Raw genomic sequence first — 16,834 nt, 5'->3', positions numbered from 1 at the left:
GGATCGCAGGCCCCTCCCCACCCCTGCAACCGGACCTCGGCCAGCCGCAACCCTCCGTCCGCGCCCTGCCCCACCCCCGTGCTCCCACTCCAGCCCCCGCCTCCCCGCGCCGGGCGCCCCCCGCCCCCGCCTCCCGGCGCTCCCCGGCCCCGCCCCTGGCCCGGCCCCGGCCTCCTCGCGCCAGCTGCCCCCCGCCCCCGCCGCGATCTGCGTGCGCACGCGCGACCACGGAAGGGCCGGGCCTCGCGCCCCCTTTCCTCCTCCTCCTCTTCGTCCTCCTCGTCCTCCTCCTCCTCCCAGTCCCCGTCCGGGCCCGGCGGGGGGCGGAGGCCGTGCGCCTGCGCGGAGCCCGCAGTCCGGCAGGGCCGCAGCCGCGGGGTGGCCGGCCGTTGCCGTGGGGACCGCGGGCCCCTCCCTCCTCCGCTCCCCTGCCGCACGCCGTTCCCACCGAGGCGCGGAGGACGACCCCGGCCCCCCACGCCCGCCGGCCCGGCCGGAGCTGCAGCCGGTGACCCGGCGAGAGGCGGTGCCGCTCCCAAGATGTCGCAGACGGCCATGTCCGAAACCTACGGTACGAGGCGGCCGGGCGAGGCGGGCGGGTGCGCGCGGGGCCGCGGGTCTCGGGGGCGCGTCCGGGCCGCGGGAGGTCGGGGGCGGCGGGGGCGCGGGGGCGCGGGCCCGGCCGTGCGCCGCCCGTTTACGTGATCTGCTTTCTCAAGTTTCCTCCGGCCTTTTCTACGCGCTCACACGCGGAGGGTTTTCCGATTTTCAGTAGCTCCGGGTCTGGAAAGCCAGTTGAAGACTTTCCTCTGCGAGGTTGTCCCCCGCGAGGGGCCGTGAAGGACTTAGGGCGACGCCTGTATTTCAGTGTGTTCTTCGAATATTCCAGCATGACCTTTCCTGGGTTGGAATTCCTTTCTTTGCCCTGGGATTACAGTGAGAAGTAATCGATAGACTAACCCGTGTCTTCGTGCGGAGACCTCTTGCCTCATTTATTTCTCCCTTTCTCCGTCTCTCGGGTGTTTAGTCCTTTCTGGGTTGCATTATGGCTGTTTATAAATGTGCCTTTTTAAAATCCTAAACACCCTAGGAGCAGAGCCCTATCTGCTTAATCTTTGCTGCCCCTGTAGCACCCACACCTGGATGCTATAAGGGAATCATTTTTTTTTTTTTTTTTTTTTGAGTAATCGAAAGCCTTCCCAATTCATCTACTGTGTTGTTGTGCTTTGTTTTAGTCCTGCGTGGTAAAAATAACTAATATCGTACACGTCTCCTTTGCATCAGGCTCGAGATGTTTACCAGTCTCTGATTACTTGTTCGGAATTGTGCGTTCTCAGATTAAGACTTTGATTGGGAGTTTTAACAATCCCAGGGAGAGGTTCGAGTTCAAAAGTATGTACCCGGACTCAGATCACTTGTGGTGGCCCGCTGCTCCTTCACCAGACACGCGTGGAATGGCAGGGTGGAGCCAGCAGGGTGCTGCAAATACCGCAGGCCACGCGACAGGCGTGGTTCTGGTCTCATGGAGCATGCAGTCTAGTGGCGGATACAGAGTTAATGCCATCAGGACACTAACGAATGAGTAGTTAAAACTCCGGGCAGGAGTTCTGGAGGATTGTGCCTTCGGAAAGTATGTTAGAAGGAACCCTGGCCCAGAGTGGGGAGCCCAGGAGGTAGTAACTGGTCAGGGCGGCAGAATGGCAGATGCCCAGGGCTGGAGAGAAATGGAGTTCCTCCAATAAGGGGAGCCTAAACAGTGGTACAGAGGTGAGGGCGAGGTGGAGAGAGCCTATGGAAGGTTCCATCTTTCTCCTAAGAGGGGTGAGGTCACAGTGCATTTGCTTCACCTTCAGCCTCTCCTGTGACTTGTGATTGCCCTGTTCTTGGTGCCCCTCGGGGCATTACACCCATTCCTAGAAGGCTTAGGACATCCTCCAGGAACCCGATGGCTTTTGAAGTGTTGTCAGAGCCACAAATGGTCCCGTTCATCCGTGTGGTCGGGTCCTCCCTGTACAGAACCACAGTCGGGAGATTTTGCAAAGAAAATACGCTTCTCTAGCGATTTTTGGTTGTCCTTGTGCTTTGCTTTATTTTCGAGTGCTCCTTACCCCACACTTTTTTTCTCTGACCTGGATAGGAGCGTTAGGGAGGGGTGGAAAGTCTGAATAAGAAAACCAGGTGGGGATTATGAATGAGGAAGAAAGGACTGGAAGAGTTCGGGAGACGGAGCTTTTACATTTCATTTGTGTTATATGAACTAACCTTCATAAAATATCGCATATCTCTACTACACTTCAGATGCAGTTAATTGAACTTTTGAGCATCACAGATTAACTGATTAAAGTATGATCATAAGGGGGCGCCTGGGTGGCTCAGTTGTTTGGGCGTCCGACTTCAGCTTAGGTTATGCTTACAGTTCGTGGGTTCGAGCCCCACATCGGGCTCTGTGCTGACAGCTCAGAGCCTGGAGCCTGCTTCGGATTCTGTGTCCCCTCTCTCTCTGTACTCCCCTGCTCACGCTCGCTCTCTCTCAAAAATGAATAAATGTTGAAAGAATGTAATAAATAAATAAATGTCATAAGGTTTTAAGCAACAGTATTGTTTTGTCATGATTCCATCCAAATATGTTTTTACTCACAATTTAATCTTTTTCTCTAATAGAGAAAGTTAGAAGAAGCTAATGGAATAGAAAATTGGTTTTTAGGGGCACCTGTGTGGCTTCAGTTGGTTCAGCATCGGACTTCGGCTCAGGTCACGATCTCGCGGTTTGTGAGTTCGAGCCCCGCGTCAGGCTCTGTGCTAACAGCTTGGAGCCTGGAGCCTGCTTCGGATTCTGTGTCTTCTCCTCTCTCTCTGTCCCTCCCATGCTCATGCTCTGCCTCTGTCTCTCAATAATAAATAAACGTTAAATAAAAAAAAGAAAAGAAAAAGTTGGTTTCAGAAACAGCAAATGTGGCAGTTGAAACTGCCAGCCAAAAGTCGTAAGCTGTCACCTTCATTTATCATTGACCATATTTGCACAGCATTGTTCCCCAAAAGTAAAACAATCGGGTTCCACCTTCCAGACGTGTGCCTCTTGGCTAGCTGGTAAAGGAATGTTTGCCTAACCTTTAAACTCCTTTGTGCTCTATACTTATTTTCTCTTCCAGAAAAGGAGGCTCTGTGTAGCTTATCGGCAATAGGGTGAAAAATAAAGAGCCAGTGCTTATAAAGTACTAGTGATGAGCTATATCTGCCTTTAATGCTTTTTAGCAAATTAAGGCACTATGTCTTCTTCCATAGACTGAGTAGTAAATATTTTGCCCGCCCTGAAACTAATAACCACATGAATACTGTATGCAAGATTGTAACACACAGTTAAAATCTAAAACAGATCTGTTTCCGTTGGAAGCCCTTGTCTAAGTATATCTAAACTGAAACAGTGTTTCCCCAGTGTAGATTTCAGAGCATTCTTAAAGCCAGTTAGTAGGCTAAAGAACTCCCGCCATCTGAGACTTGGGACACAAATTGGCCTTAAGTAATTCCTGACACCAAGATTTGCGAGACAAAAGTAACAAGTGGATTAGGTAGTCCCAAGCAATGATGGCCAAAAAGGGGCTAAAAAATATAAGTGGTGCAGAAAATGCTAGGGGAAAAAAAGTAAGGACTAAAGCAGGCTAAGACTGAGGAAAAAAATCTAAGATCAGTCTCTACACTTTGGGCTTTATGCTTTCTACAACGAACACGGTTTAATGAAACAAGAACACAAATTGTTAGTCGTGTGCTGAGTTTATTACAATATAGTCTTCATATTTTTATTTTGTGCCTTATTTGGAAAGCACAGTATTATAGTATTTACCACATCACTTGGGGAATTATCAAGATGTTTTCTTTTAGAAATATTTCATTGTAGGCCGTCGCGGGTTGAATTGGATCCCCCCAAAAGATACGTTCAGGTCCTAACCCCAGGTACCTGCGAATTGTGACTTTATTTGGAAATAGGAATGATGTAATCAGGTTAAGATGAAGTCCTGTTAGATTCGGGGAGGCCCTAATCCAATGACTGCTACCCGAATAAGAGGGGAGAGATTTGGGTATAGACACGTGCAGGGAGAATGTGATACGAAGGGCAGGCTGAGACGGCAGTGGCCAAGGACCACAAAGGGGGTGGGCACCCACCAGAAGCTAGCAAGAGGCAGGAATGGGTCCTTCCCTAGAGCCTTCAGTGAAAGTATGGCCCTCCTGACATCTGATTTCAGACTTCTAGCCTCTAGAACTGGTGGACAATAAATTTCTCTAGTTTTAAGCCATCCGGCTCGTGGCATTTTGGTATGGCAGCCCTATGACACTAAAACATCGGCCTTGGTAGTCAGAATATGACTCATGGAGAAATTTGGGCTTAATAGGGGAAGTAGAGTAAGGATATTTGGGGTAAAGGAAGTAACATCTTCAAAGGCATGTGGTGCCAGTAAAGTATAAAATAACTTACTGTTAGAGAAATCACCAAGATAACCATTACCTGAATTTCATAAAAGACATAAACATCAGTCAAGGAAGCGTATAACAGCGGCATAAAGGACCTTTCTCCAAATCGAATCTGTTTATTATTTCTAATGTTTGTGTTTTCCTTTCCTCATGTACTGAAAACGGGTGACCATTTAAAGAACTAGAACGTGGGGAACACTACACCAGAGGTCCTCAAACTGCTGGGCCCCCGAGTCCCCTGGTGCGTAAAGTTCCAGTTCTGATTCGGTAGATGGGGGGTGGATGGCGACCCCACGGCTGATCAGCTCCCAGCCCACGCAGATGCTGTTGGTCCGGGGACCTGATAGAAGGTCGAGATCCTACGCTATATAACGGCTCCCGTGCCCAGACCTTTGAAAACTTGTTTGTTCGCTTTTTGGTGGTGTGTTTGTTTATTTGTTTGTTTGTTTGGGGGCACTCTTGAGATCAAGGCTGCCCTTTGTTTTGTTTTTTTTTTCATTAATTAATTTATTTTCTAATTTATATCCAAGTTGGTTAGCATCTGATGCAACAGTGATTTCAGGAGGAAACCTTGTTCTTTAGAAAAGCAAAAGTGGACGATAATTTTCACAGTCACTTGAACTATAAAGCATTCCCTCCCAATCCTTGCCTGTGACTTCTGCCACTCCTGAATCTCTGTTTCCAGTCATATCAGTCCCTCAGGCTTAAGAGCCTGTTTTGAACTCCATACCTAACTATTCCATTTGGATGGCCTGGGGGATCCTAACACACTGCATCCCAAACCCAACCAACCCATTCCTACTCCCCAGCCTTCTATTTGTCCCTGGTACCCATCTGCCTGAGAGAAAGTTGGAATCTTTAATTCTTCATCATCCCATCTCCTGAATCCAGTTGGTTTCTGTCTTTTTTTTTTTCAACGTTTTTATTTATTTTTGGGACAGAGAGACAGAGCATGAACAGGGGAGGGGCAGAGAGAGAGGGAGACACAGAATCGGAAGCAGGCTCCAGGCTCCGAGCCAGCAGCCCAGAGCCCGACGCGGGGCTCGAACTCACGGACCGCGAGATCGTGACCTGGCTGAAGTCGGACACTTAACCGACTGCGCCACCCAGGCGCCCCGGTTTCTGTCTTTTAAATAGACCCCTTAACGTAGTTCAAGTTACTGTTAACCCTAGAGGAGGCAAGGGAAGGTTAGCGGGGGGCCAGATTAGTGGATTATAAAGGAAGATTAGTGGATTATAAGGCAATGCCTGTCTCCAGCTTTGGGGTCACAGCAACCTGAGTAGTTGGACCAGTTGTTTGCTGCTGGTGGTATGGCGTCCTTGTAACTGGCGGTAAAGCAACCTCTGTGGCTCCCGCATGCAGGAAGGGAAACCGGCCGCCTGGGCAAGGGTGAGGTGGGTTCCGGTAGGGGTAAGTTAGAAGGGGTCCTGGTAAAATCTATCCGGGGACCCAGACCACTGGCAACTTAGGCCACAGCTTCACGGGAATATCATCACGATTTAAGTAAATGGTGTTTCCAAAGCTTCTTGTGCTCCTTGAAAAATAATTCCACGTAAGCCTAAAATGTGAACTTTCCTTCTTAACTTAGTAATAATAGTAATACCTCTTCTGTTAAGAACCACGTCACCAATGTGTTTTGAAAAGTATCTCACAGGGGCGCCTGGGTGGCGCAGTCGGTTGAGCGTCCGACTTCAGCCAGGTCACGATCTCGCGGTCCGGGAGTTCGAGCCCCGCGTCGGGCTCTGGGCTGATGGCTCAGAGCCTGGAGCCTGTTTCCGATTCTGTGTCTCCCTCTCTCTCTGCCCCTCCCCCGTTCATGCTCTGTCTCTCTCTGTCCCAAAAATAAATAAATAAATGTCGAAAAAAAAATTAAAAAAAAAAAAAAAAAAAGAAAAGTATCTCACACTTTGGGCCCCGAGGCATGGAATTAGCCATAACAGGATTCTTTCCACTTTTAGCATATCTAATCAGGCAAGCGTTTTGCTCTGAAGATTTCTTTGGAATGAGGAGAAAGCTGATGTTGTTCCTTGAACGTCTTCTCATAATCCATCCTCTAGAGATTGGTTAGGCTAATGGAATAGATTTTCTTTTTTTCCCCGTTCCTGAAAACTCCGTTAGGATACATGCCAGTGAAAATAGTTTGAGGGAAAAACCTTTGAATCCTCTGTGCTCTGTGTTCTCTGAATATCGCCGCTTTCTCTACCAGTCTGATCTTAGTAATGGACCATGCTCTGTATGTTTGAAGAATACTTTTGTGCTTCTCTGTAGCTGTGAATGTAATTTAAAAGCTAAAATGACATGCAGGGTACTGTTGCTTAAAGGGTGGATAAAGTTGGGTAAATGTGAAGAGTAAATAGCACTGCAACATATGAATCAAATAAACGCCGTGTAACTACAAGTTTTCTCCCTTTGTAATCCCCCTCTGAGCTCCCTAAACCAGAGTAAATTAATGTGGAGAGATTTGGCCAATACCAAGAAGTCCCTGATAATGATGGCTGTGACACCTGGAGAAAGACTGCTTTGTACTCTGCCACAGCCAAGTGCATTCCTGCACTACTCAGAATGGCAGACTCCTATATGACAACGCGTAGTTATCTTAGTCTTCGTTTCTTTCTGTCTCTCTTCTGTGCTGTGTCTTTGGCATCTAAGTCCTTAAAAAAGCAGCTAACGATATTTAGGTGTGCAGGGTAGGGTACACCGTTCATCAAGGGCTACTAAGTTATGGGCGAGTGGACGTATGTTAGAAGGAGGCTTGTAATTTTTCAAATATGAATTTTTAAGCATGCAGAAAAAATTTGGAACTTAAAAACAAAGTATCTCTCTCTTTTGTTATCATTTAAAATGTTACTGTATGTGGTGTGCTCCCTTAATTGTAATACTGTTTCTCTTGTTCATTTGCTTATGCCCTGTTGTTGCAGAAGTCCTCATAAAATATATACTATCTTTGCACTGGACTTTGCATGTCTTTTTTTTTTCTATGTTTATTTTTGAGAGAGAGAGAGACAGAGCAGAGCATGAGCGGGGGAGGGGCAGAGAGAGAGGGAGACCCAGAATCCGAAGCAGGCTCCAGGCTCTGAAGTGTCAGCACAGAGCCCGATGCGGGGCTTGAACTCACAGACTGCAAGATCATGACCTGAGCCGAAGTCGGAGGCTTATCTGACTGAGCCACCCAGGCACCCTGCATATCTTTTTTTTTTTTTTTTTTAAGATTTTATTTTTTAACTAATCTCTACACCCAGCGTGGGACTCAAATCCACAAGCCCAAGGTCAAGAGTTGCATGCTCTACTGACTGAGCCTGCCAGGTGCCCCAGGACTTTGCATATCTCTTTTATAATTTGCTCAAATCTCAGTTGCGACAAAGAGAATGTTTCTTTCAAGGTGAGACCATGAGCTCTTTGAAAGCAGGGGTCTGCTGAGACGTCTCTGTGTCCCTGGTGCTCCTGGACACGGCCTTCTGGGACTGCTAAAAGCACCTTTGATTTGATTCCGTTTGAGAGGTGGCGTTTTTCTTCTGAGTTACAGAGTATGAAACAAAAGGCCAGGTTAATAGGAAAACCGACTTTAAGACATAGTTTTTTTTCTTTATGGTAGAAACCAAGCAGTCTTTACATTGTGTGTAATATAAATGCAACACTAATTAAAACGTCTTCCACAGACCACGTTTGCTTGACTTAAAGAGGTCACACAGGGCATCCTTTAAAAAATAGATTTCCCTTCTGAGAACTCGGATCTGAAATCAGTTCACAGTGCACGGGGGGCAGAGAGTTGTGGAGGTACTTTCACGGCTTTCCGGAGCTTCAGGGCCTCATGGCTGCCCAGTGGTGAATGTACCTAGGGAGAGAACAGGTTGATCAAGTGGAAGGAGGTTAGTCGACCGTGGAGGTGAACGAGCCTTGAGGGCAGGCTTTGGTGTATCCATCAGGCACTTCAGGGGGAGACTGGCAGCCCGCTCAGTGGCCCGGGAGCACTTGGGGGCAGACATAACCCTGTTGTGATGGCAGATGTCTCAGATGATCTGAATGTGTGGTTCCTAATAAGCATTCAGATGCCTGGCACTGGGTAGTTACCAAGTAGCCAGTGGTTGGGTGAACTCCCCTAGTCCTAAATCCCGGCTTACTTGACCGCCTTTTGATTTTAAACCGATTCTATATGACCAAAAATAAAAGACTTTTTGAAATTGTGCATAACACAGTTTCTGTTTAGTCGATAATAGGTGATGAGCCCTCTGGGTCGTTTCATCAGGCAGAATGCTTCCAACTGCAGGGGGCAGAAAACCCAGCTCACAATGCTGGAGGTAATATGGAAATGTATTTTTTTCAAATAACTGTCAGTGAGGAGGGTGTTCAGGGTTGGCTGAGTCGGGAGCTCAGCTGTGTGGGCAAGGACCTGTAGCACTGTGATTCTCACCCCTGCAGAGCCATAAAATGACTACTCTTTGTAATCCTAGTTTCTTTCTTTCTTTCTTTCTTTCTTTCTTTCTTTCTTTCTTTCTTTCTTTCTTTCTTTCTTGTTTTTTCTTTCTTTCTTTCTTTCTTTTTCTTTCTTTCTTTCTCTTTATTTATTTATTTAGAGAGAGACAGAGAGAGTGCAAGCAGGGGAGGGGCAGAGAGAGAGAGAGAGAGAGAGAGAGAGAGAGAGGGAGAGAGAGAGAATCTCAAGCAGGCTCTGCACTGTGAGCGCAAAGCCCCACTCCCGGGGCTCAAACTCGCGAAACTGAGATCATGACCTTAGCCGAAGTCAAGCGTCAGATGCTTAACTGACTGAACCACCCAGGCGCCCTTTGGTCACTTTTTTGTTACGTCCGTAGGAAAGAGGAGCTCTTCCCTGCATTGATGGAATAAAAGTTCTTCCTCTCCACGCGGTTGAGCCACATTGGGTCAAGTCCCTGTCCCTGGACCCATTATGTGGCCAGGGTAATAACACTTTGCACTGATTAGCTTAAGGCTGTATATTTTTCTTTTTAAAAATTTTTTAAGTTTATTTTGAGAGAGAGAGAGAGAGAGAGAGAGAGAGAGAGCAGGTGAGGGGCAGAGGGAGAGGGAGAGAGAGAATCCCAAGCAGGCTCTGCACTGTCAGCACAGAGCCCAGTGTGGGGCTCAAACTCATGAACCTCAAGATGATGACCTGAGCCGAAACCAAGAGTCTGACGTTAACCTGGGCCACCCAGGCGCCCCAAGGCTGTATGTTTTTCTAATCCAGTCTGGCAGGGAGGAGGGGGCTGGGAATGGCCATAATTGGCTTAAAATAACCAACGCCTGTCTCCAGCTTTGGGGTCACATTCACCTGTTCCTTTGGCTCCTTGGGGAGTAGCTGTTAGGCAGTTATCTGCTACGATAGCATCTACCGCAGCCTCCAAAACATGTAAGCTGCAGTTCCCTTTCAACTGTTTGTTCCAAGTAAGGATCTTCCCGAAGAAGATGATGGGCTTAAACGTTCCTTCACGCCTCCCCTCCTCCGGTGAGGAAGCAGTCCGAGAAAGCAGCACAGTAGTAGAAAGAGCGTGGGCTTCCACATTGGCCGTATGCACACACGTTAGAATCCCTTGTCTTCTTAGAAAACAAGAAATTTCTCCTGTCGTTTTGCAAACGGGATACACTTGCACTCGTTCTTAGTTCTTACGGTCTTTGTGAATGCGCTAAAAATATTTGGTGTTTTGAAGACTAACGTTCCACTTTGACCGTGGTAATATTGGGGGGGAAATGGAAGTTGCTATTTGGTGGCCATCGCTATTTTCCCACTTGTCGTACATTAGCACCTTGAATAATTTTGTCATAAATATGTATATAATCTAGGATACTATATAAAAATGAAGTCCAGGGGTTCCTGGGTGGCTCAGTCGGTTGAGTGTCTGACTTCGGCCCAGGTCATGATCTCACAGTTCGTGAGTTCAAGCCCCGCGTCGGGCTCTGTGCTGATGGCTCGGAGCCTGGAGCCTGCTTCCGATTCTGTGTCTCCCTCTCCCTCTGCCCCCCCACTCCACCTTGCTCACGCTCTGTCTCTCTCTCAAAAATAAATAAACATTAAAAAAAAGGAGAATGAAGTCTATATTTTGGATTATCTTTTTTTCAATTTCATGGAGACCTCCATAAGTCTAGACATTGACTGGTAAAACTTTATTGGTAAAATTGATTTTGAAGTGTCTTTTGTTACTATGTAAACAAGTTCCTTTAAACGTTTACAAGTATAAAAACATTGTGAGTTAGAAGTGACCCATCTCTGTATTTCCTCTGGGACCTATTATACAATAATAATTTTCCCTATTACATTTTGCCAAGAACAGTGTTATTTCTAGCTATTGCATGACCAAAGAAGCTTTTAGGTCAGTGTCTTTGAATATGTACCGATTGAAGATTCTTCTGGTATTAACGTGTTGCTCTGTTTCCATGGTTGTACAGGAAATTTTTCCTTACTGAAAAACCGATGGTGTGCCGAGCCTAAATTATAACTCTTACCTCTGGATAAAGATGAAGTTAGGGCACGTGGTTGGTTCAGTGGTAGAGGATGCACCTCTTTTTTTTTTTTAACGTTTTATTTATTTTTGAGACAGAGAGAGACAGAGCATGAGCAGGGGAGGGTCAGAGAGAGAGGGAGACACAGAATCTGAAACAGGCTCCAGGCTCCGAACCGTCAGCCCAGAGCCTGATGCGGGGCTCAAACTCACAGACCGCGAGATCGTGACCTGAGCCTAAGTTGGACGCCCAACCGACTGAGCCACCAAGGCGCCCCGAGGATGCACCTCTTGATCTCAAGGTTGTAAGTTGAAGCTCCACGTTGGGTGTAGACATTGCTTTAAAAAAAAAAAAAAAAAAAAGATGAAGTTCTAATAATCTATGCAGAATTATCTACTGGACTTTGTGTCCAGAGTCTCTGATCCTTACAACAACAGTGTAAAGGTAAACACTATGTCCTGCTTACAGGTGAGGAAACTGAGAGGTTCGGTGCTCTGCCTGAGTCTCAGAGCTGGGGGTTGTAGAGCCAGAGTTTGGGCTCAAATTTGCCTTGTGTCACATTCTCAAGGGTAGTTAGGTTTTTACTCTGCATATATCTTGTACAGAAATCTCTTCCATAAAATCTCTGCTCAGTGGTGACCCAGATGAAACATGGCCACTGGATGTCATTGCTCCCCTGCATGTTCTAAACTAACATGGACATCTAACATGAGTCAAAATCTTATCTCTGAACTCAGGGTAAAACCAGGGGGTGGAGGGTAACGGGGACCAAAGCTTATACCTTCCAGACCAACGCGGAAGACCTTTAACATTCACAAGGGATGCTTTCACAGATCTTTGTAAACGTGCAAATATTGTTAACGGTATTCAGGTTTGCTCCAAAGTCGCAAGTCAGAAAGACAACATTTTGTGTATGTATCCTCCAATAAAAAAATAACTGTTCACCTTCTCTTTTTTAATTACACCAGTTGGAGTGTTCTCTGAAATATTTGACAAACCACTTGCCCTTACTTCTTAATATGATTTTATCTTCTCATGTATCAGAATCAAATGGAACATCCTACTCTTGGAAGTATCCAGAACACCTGGATGGCTCAGTTGTTGAGCACCCAACTCTTGATTTCAGCTCAGGTCACGATCCCAGGGTCATGGGACTGAGTCCTTGTCAGCTCCGTGCTGAGTGTGGAGCCTACTTAAGATTCATTCTCTCTCTCTCTCTCTCTCTCTCTCTCTCTCTCTCTCTCTCTCTCTCCCCCCTCCCCCCTTCCTCTCCCTTTTCCCCCTCTCTCTCTCCCTCCTTCCCTCAGTCACTCCCCCACCCCTCCCCCACTCGTGCATGGTCTCTGTAAAACAAATAAAATGAAAAAAAAAAATGCTTGAAGCATCCAAAACTTGTTCCCTGCTTAAAGATGATTGTTTTTATTAGGTCTCTTTGTCTCTGTGTACCGCACTGGTAACTGATTTCCTTTTCGGGACAGTTTTGCACGTTGGGAGAATTCTTTCTGTTTTTATGTTATTACATCACGTAGAAAGCAACTAGGAACTCACAGCTTCAGTGCTGGTGGCTGACCAGGCTCATTCACCTGCTAACTACCTTGCATCCACACCCCCAGGCCCCACAGCGGATTTGATCCAAATGAGGTCTTCTGCAAAATCACAGAGCCCGTCACCGGACCTTGAGCAACCATCAGTCTGTGGTGCAAATGTTAAATCCACAGACGTCACGGTTCCTCTCTGCTGGCATTTAACTCAGAGTACCAGAGTCGGGCTTTAGGCTTTGCCTTCTTTCCCACCTCCCTTGCCTTATTTTTACCTGCCCTTCACAGGTCACGTGTTCTTCCACCGCCCAAGCCATCTCTCTCTCCCAAGCCAACGCTTCAAGCTTTTGCAGCTTAATTCCTGCCTGACCAGCATTACCAGAACGTTTTTCTCTTTGAAGCTCGTGCCATGTTGCGTTCTGTGCCCTACTCGATCCTGCTCATCGCTGTGACGTGATGACCTCGGGGCTATGCCTCATTCTACAAGGTCCCCTGGTGTAGGGTCTCAATGCCCCGCCCCCGCGCCTCACCACTCCTGGGTGATTACAGTGTCCGTGCAGAGGGGTCAGTCCGCAGCTTAGTGTCCATTTCGTCACTTCGTCTCTAGGCACCTTCTCCTCCCCGCTCCCCCCCCCCCCAGGTACTCACTTCCCCGGCTGCTCATTGGACACAGTCGCATGGCACCTGCTCCCCTTCTGTCACGTGATGAGCTGCTCTCTCTCCACACGTGATGCCGTCGCCTTTCCTTCCACCCATCCCTTCTTGGTCCTTCAACCGTGCAGATCCCCGGCCCTGGCTTCCCAACCCGCGTGACCTGCCACCGTGCAGACAGAGCGCTCTTTAGATTAAGCCCACTGCGGATTTGTGGTCTGCTTCGAAGGGGCTCTCAGTAGCACTTGGCGATCCCCTCTCATCCTGGCCATCTTGCCCTTTGTCCCCACCTTTGCTAGACCCCTTGTCTCCTGTCCAGTAGAAGACAGGGAAGAACGTGCCACGCCCAGGAAACCACCTCTCCTCCCCTGTCCTTCTCCAACCCGTGAAGTGACTTACCTCCACGCTCGCTCGTCCTCTACCCTTCTCTTGCAGTCTTGGAAGAAGGGAGGTCTCTCTTCCTGTCTGCGACCAAGCCCTCCCTCCCACCTTGGACTCACCCCTCGAGTCTTCAGACTCGCGCCACCGATCACCCTGGAAGTTCCACTTTGTTCGCCCTACACTCTGCAATCCCCCCGGACGCCCAGGCTCCTTGTGAGGCTGTCAGTACTTTTCATCCACAGCGTCCCGCCTCTAAATCTTCAGCCGACTGGCTTTGCCCCGTCTCAGGCGAGGATGAATTCACCTGGGGTGCTGGGGCCTCCTCCCTTGGGAGCACCGCTCCCCCCACATCTCCACTGTGTCGGCTCACCGGTATTTTCAGTTTCACCTCTCGGTATTTGCACTCATTATTTTGCCACGAAACGGATTCCTCTTCCAAACCTTCAGTACCTCTTATCACAGGTGTTGGTGTCCCACACCAGCTGGTTGCCGAAGCCAGAAACCAAGGAATCCTCTCAGATGGCCCCACTGTCCCAGCACACCACATTTCTTCTTCCGGGAAGTGCAACGTGGAACCAGTCCTGTGGCCCGGGCCACCAGCCCTTGCCTCCTTTCTGACCTTTGGAAATCTTAAATGCCAAACCATTGCTCATGGGAGAAACTAGGAAGGCAAAGGCCATCTTGTCTGCTCACTATGACTTAATTTTCTGGAAGATTCAAGGTCATCGTTGGCAATCAATTGCTGAATAAGTGTGCTGTGCTCTTAGAGGCACTTCCTGGCTCATTTCCTGGTCCGTGGTTGCCTTTGCTGTGAGCACTTGATTGTCCTTGTACCTGAAGTTCACAGTCCTACTTAGTATATACGCTTCTAACCTGCTCTGGTCTGAGAAGTTGGAGGTTCTTGAAAGGAATGTAAAGACAAGTCAGAAGGTCCCCAATGAGTGAGGTTTCTCCCATAGAGTTAATCCTTTGGCTCTCTGTTAGCTATTTCACTTGGCATGGAGGCCATTTGTTCCTGATCTGTACTTTGTCCATGTTCCTGAATTGCTGACTTTTAAATAGGAACTGATTTTTATTTATGTGATACCTTTCCTATTACCACATTTAAATTTCTTGTGAAAAATTAAAAGTACATTGGTAGCATATATTCATTTTAGATTTTCTCCTTTGGGATATGGTCTTTCCCCCACTTCTAGGCTTAATTCATGCCAAGGAAACCCTCATCAGGTGAATGGAATTATCATAGATTCGATGCAGAAAACTTCTTTGTGATTTTGAGCCCCCAAGTTAGCAACCATTATAATAAAACTGCATCAGGTCTGCTTGAAGTAAACCTAATTATTTCACAAGTTCTCTTTAGGTGATCTTATACAGCCCACCTGGGCATTTTTCCTTCCTTAATTACTCTGTAATATGGTTAGTTACCTGCTCCTAATTAAAGCCTTTTGTAGCCGTTAAGCACCGTCCGCTTGACATATAAAACGTATATGTACTTTATATTTGATGTGTATGTCCTTCAGTTTCAAAGAAAAGAGAAAAAGAAAGTAAAACCCCACGGTGATAAAAACAAAATAAGTCAGTAACATCAATTCAAATTCTACCCGACCCATGGACATGGGGGCATGAGGCCATCAGACCTCAAATACTACCTCTCTGAAGAGAGAACATCAGGCTGTACTCCTGACCCCGGGGTTGAACATGAGCACACGGGGCTCCCGTCTCCTGGTGCTCAGTTACAAGGAGGTGTGTGAAATCCAGATCCCCTTGTAAACAGGAGGGGCATTAGCTGAAACTCCTCACAGAGTTGGATTCTTCTCACCTACAAAGAATAACTCATTACCCATTGTGGTGCTTGGTTTTATGTGTGTTAGCCAAACAGCTATATCTCCAGGCAGAAAATAACATACTGACTGGACCGCTTGGCTTTGTAGCTGCCCTCGTTCCTTCTGGGTACCATTTCCTTCTTGAAGCACATCCGTTGGTAACTCTTCCAGTTTAGGACTGTGCATAGTAAACTTATAGAATCATTATTTGATATGTTACCTATTTTTTTTTTTAATTTTTAATTTCTATTTATTTTGAGAGAAGGAGACAGAGAGGGAGCACATGCAAGCACAGGGGAGGGGCAGAGAGAGAGAGGGAGAGCGAGAATCCCAAGCAGGCCCCATGCAGTCAGCACACAGCCTGACATGGGGCTCGATCCCCCCAAACCCAAGATCGTGACCCAAGCCAAAATCAAGAGTCAGATGCTTAACCAACTGAGCCACTCAGGCGTCCCTATTGTTTTATTTTTTATAAAGCTTTTTATCTTGAGATAATTATAGATTCACATGCAGTTTTAAGCAAAATTACAGAGATCTCATGGCCCCTTTGTGTTTTTCCCTGGTGCTAACATCTCGAAAAACTTGTAAGACACCACAACCAGGATATTGATGTGGCCACAGCTGCAGGTACAAAACATTCCTATCAGCACAAGGATCTATTGCCCTTTATAGGCACACACTCTTCCTTCCTGCCCCCACCCCCTCTGGAGGCCCTGGCAACTACTAATCTGTTCTTTATTTCTATAATCTTGTCACTTCAACGATGCTAAATAAATGGAATCATGCATGCATTGCGTAATGTCTTGGGATTGACTTTTTCATTCAGTGTATTTCTCTGGCGATTCCTCCAGGTGCCTGCATATGCCAACGGTTCATTCCTGTTTACTGCCCAGTAGGATTCCCTGGTATGAATGTACTAGAGTTTTCTCACCTGTTAAAGAGCGTCGGAGTGTTTCCAGCTTGGGGCTATTACAAATAAAACTGCCGTAAACATTCATGTGCAGGGTTTTGTGTGTGTGAACATAAACCTTAATTTTTCTGGGATAGATGCCTAGGAGCGCAATTGCTGAGTGATACGGTAGTTGCACGTGTAGTTTTTTAAAAACTGCTATTTTCTAAAGCAGCTACACCATTTTACATTTCCACCAGCAGTGTGTGAGTGCTCTGGGTTCCGAGCATTCTTGCCAGCATTTGGTGCTATCGCTATTTTTTATTTTAGCCGTTCTGATAGGTGTGTAACAATACCTCACTACTGGTTTCAATTTGCATTTCCCTGATGAATGGTTAATGATGAGAGACACATTTTCACATGCTTATTTGCCATTTCTCTATCTTTTCAGTGAAATATCTCTTCGTATTATGTGCATTTTCTAATTGGATTATTTGAGTTTTTATTGTGGAGTTTTGAGAGTTGTTGTTTGTTTGTTTAACGCATATAACCTAGATGCTAGTCCTTTGTTGGATATATGTTTTGCAATCTTTTCTTCCATCCTGTAGCTTATCTTTTCATTCTCCCAACAAAACTT

The 16,834-nt window shown here is 46.9% G+C and overlaps 1 protein-coding gene across 3 annotated transcripts in view; it reads left to right on the top strand.

Moving 5' to 3' along the window:
• The first annotated feature begins 276 nt into the window (after positions 1–276).
• The window catches only part of RAB4A (RAB4A, member RAS oncogene family), a 46,688-nt gene continuing 30,130 nt past the window's right edge, over positions 277–16,834 (top strand). Inside the window, exon 1 of one of the 3 annotated variants that reach the window (XM_019813117.3) lies at positions 277–571. In XM_019813117.3, the coding sequence (XP_019668676.1) occupies positions 541–571 (31 nt within the window). In that variant the 5' untranslated portion in view covers positions 277–540. The remainder of the gene's footprint in view (positions 572–16,834) is intronic. The other 2 variants (XM_003993935.6, XM_045039966.1) reach the window with 2 other exon arrangements.

This window comes from Felis catus, chromosome D2 (assembly GCF_018350175.1).
Source record: "Felis catus isolate Fca126 chromosome D2, F.catus_Fca126_mat1.0, whole genome shotgun sequence".
Classification (NCBI taxonomy): domain Eukaryota; kingdom Metazoa; phylum Chordata; class Mammalia; order Carnivora; family Felidae; genus Felis; species Felis catus.
The sequence above is the reverse complement of the archived record's forward strand: the minus strand, read 5'-3'. Positions and strand labels throughout refer to the sequence as shown.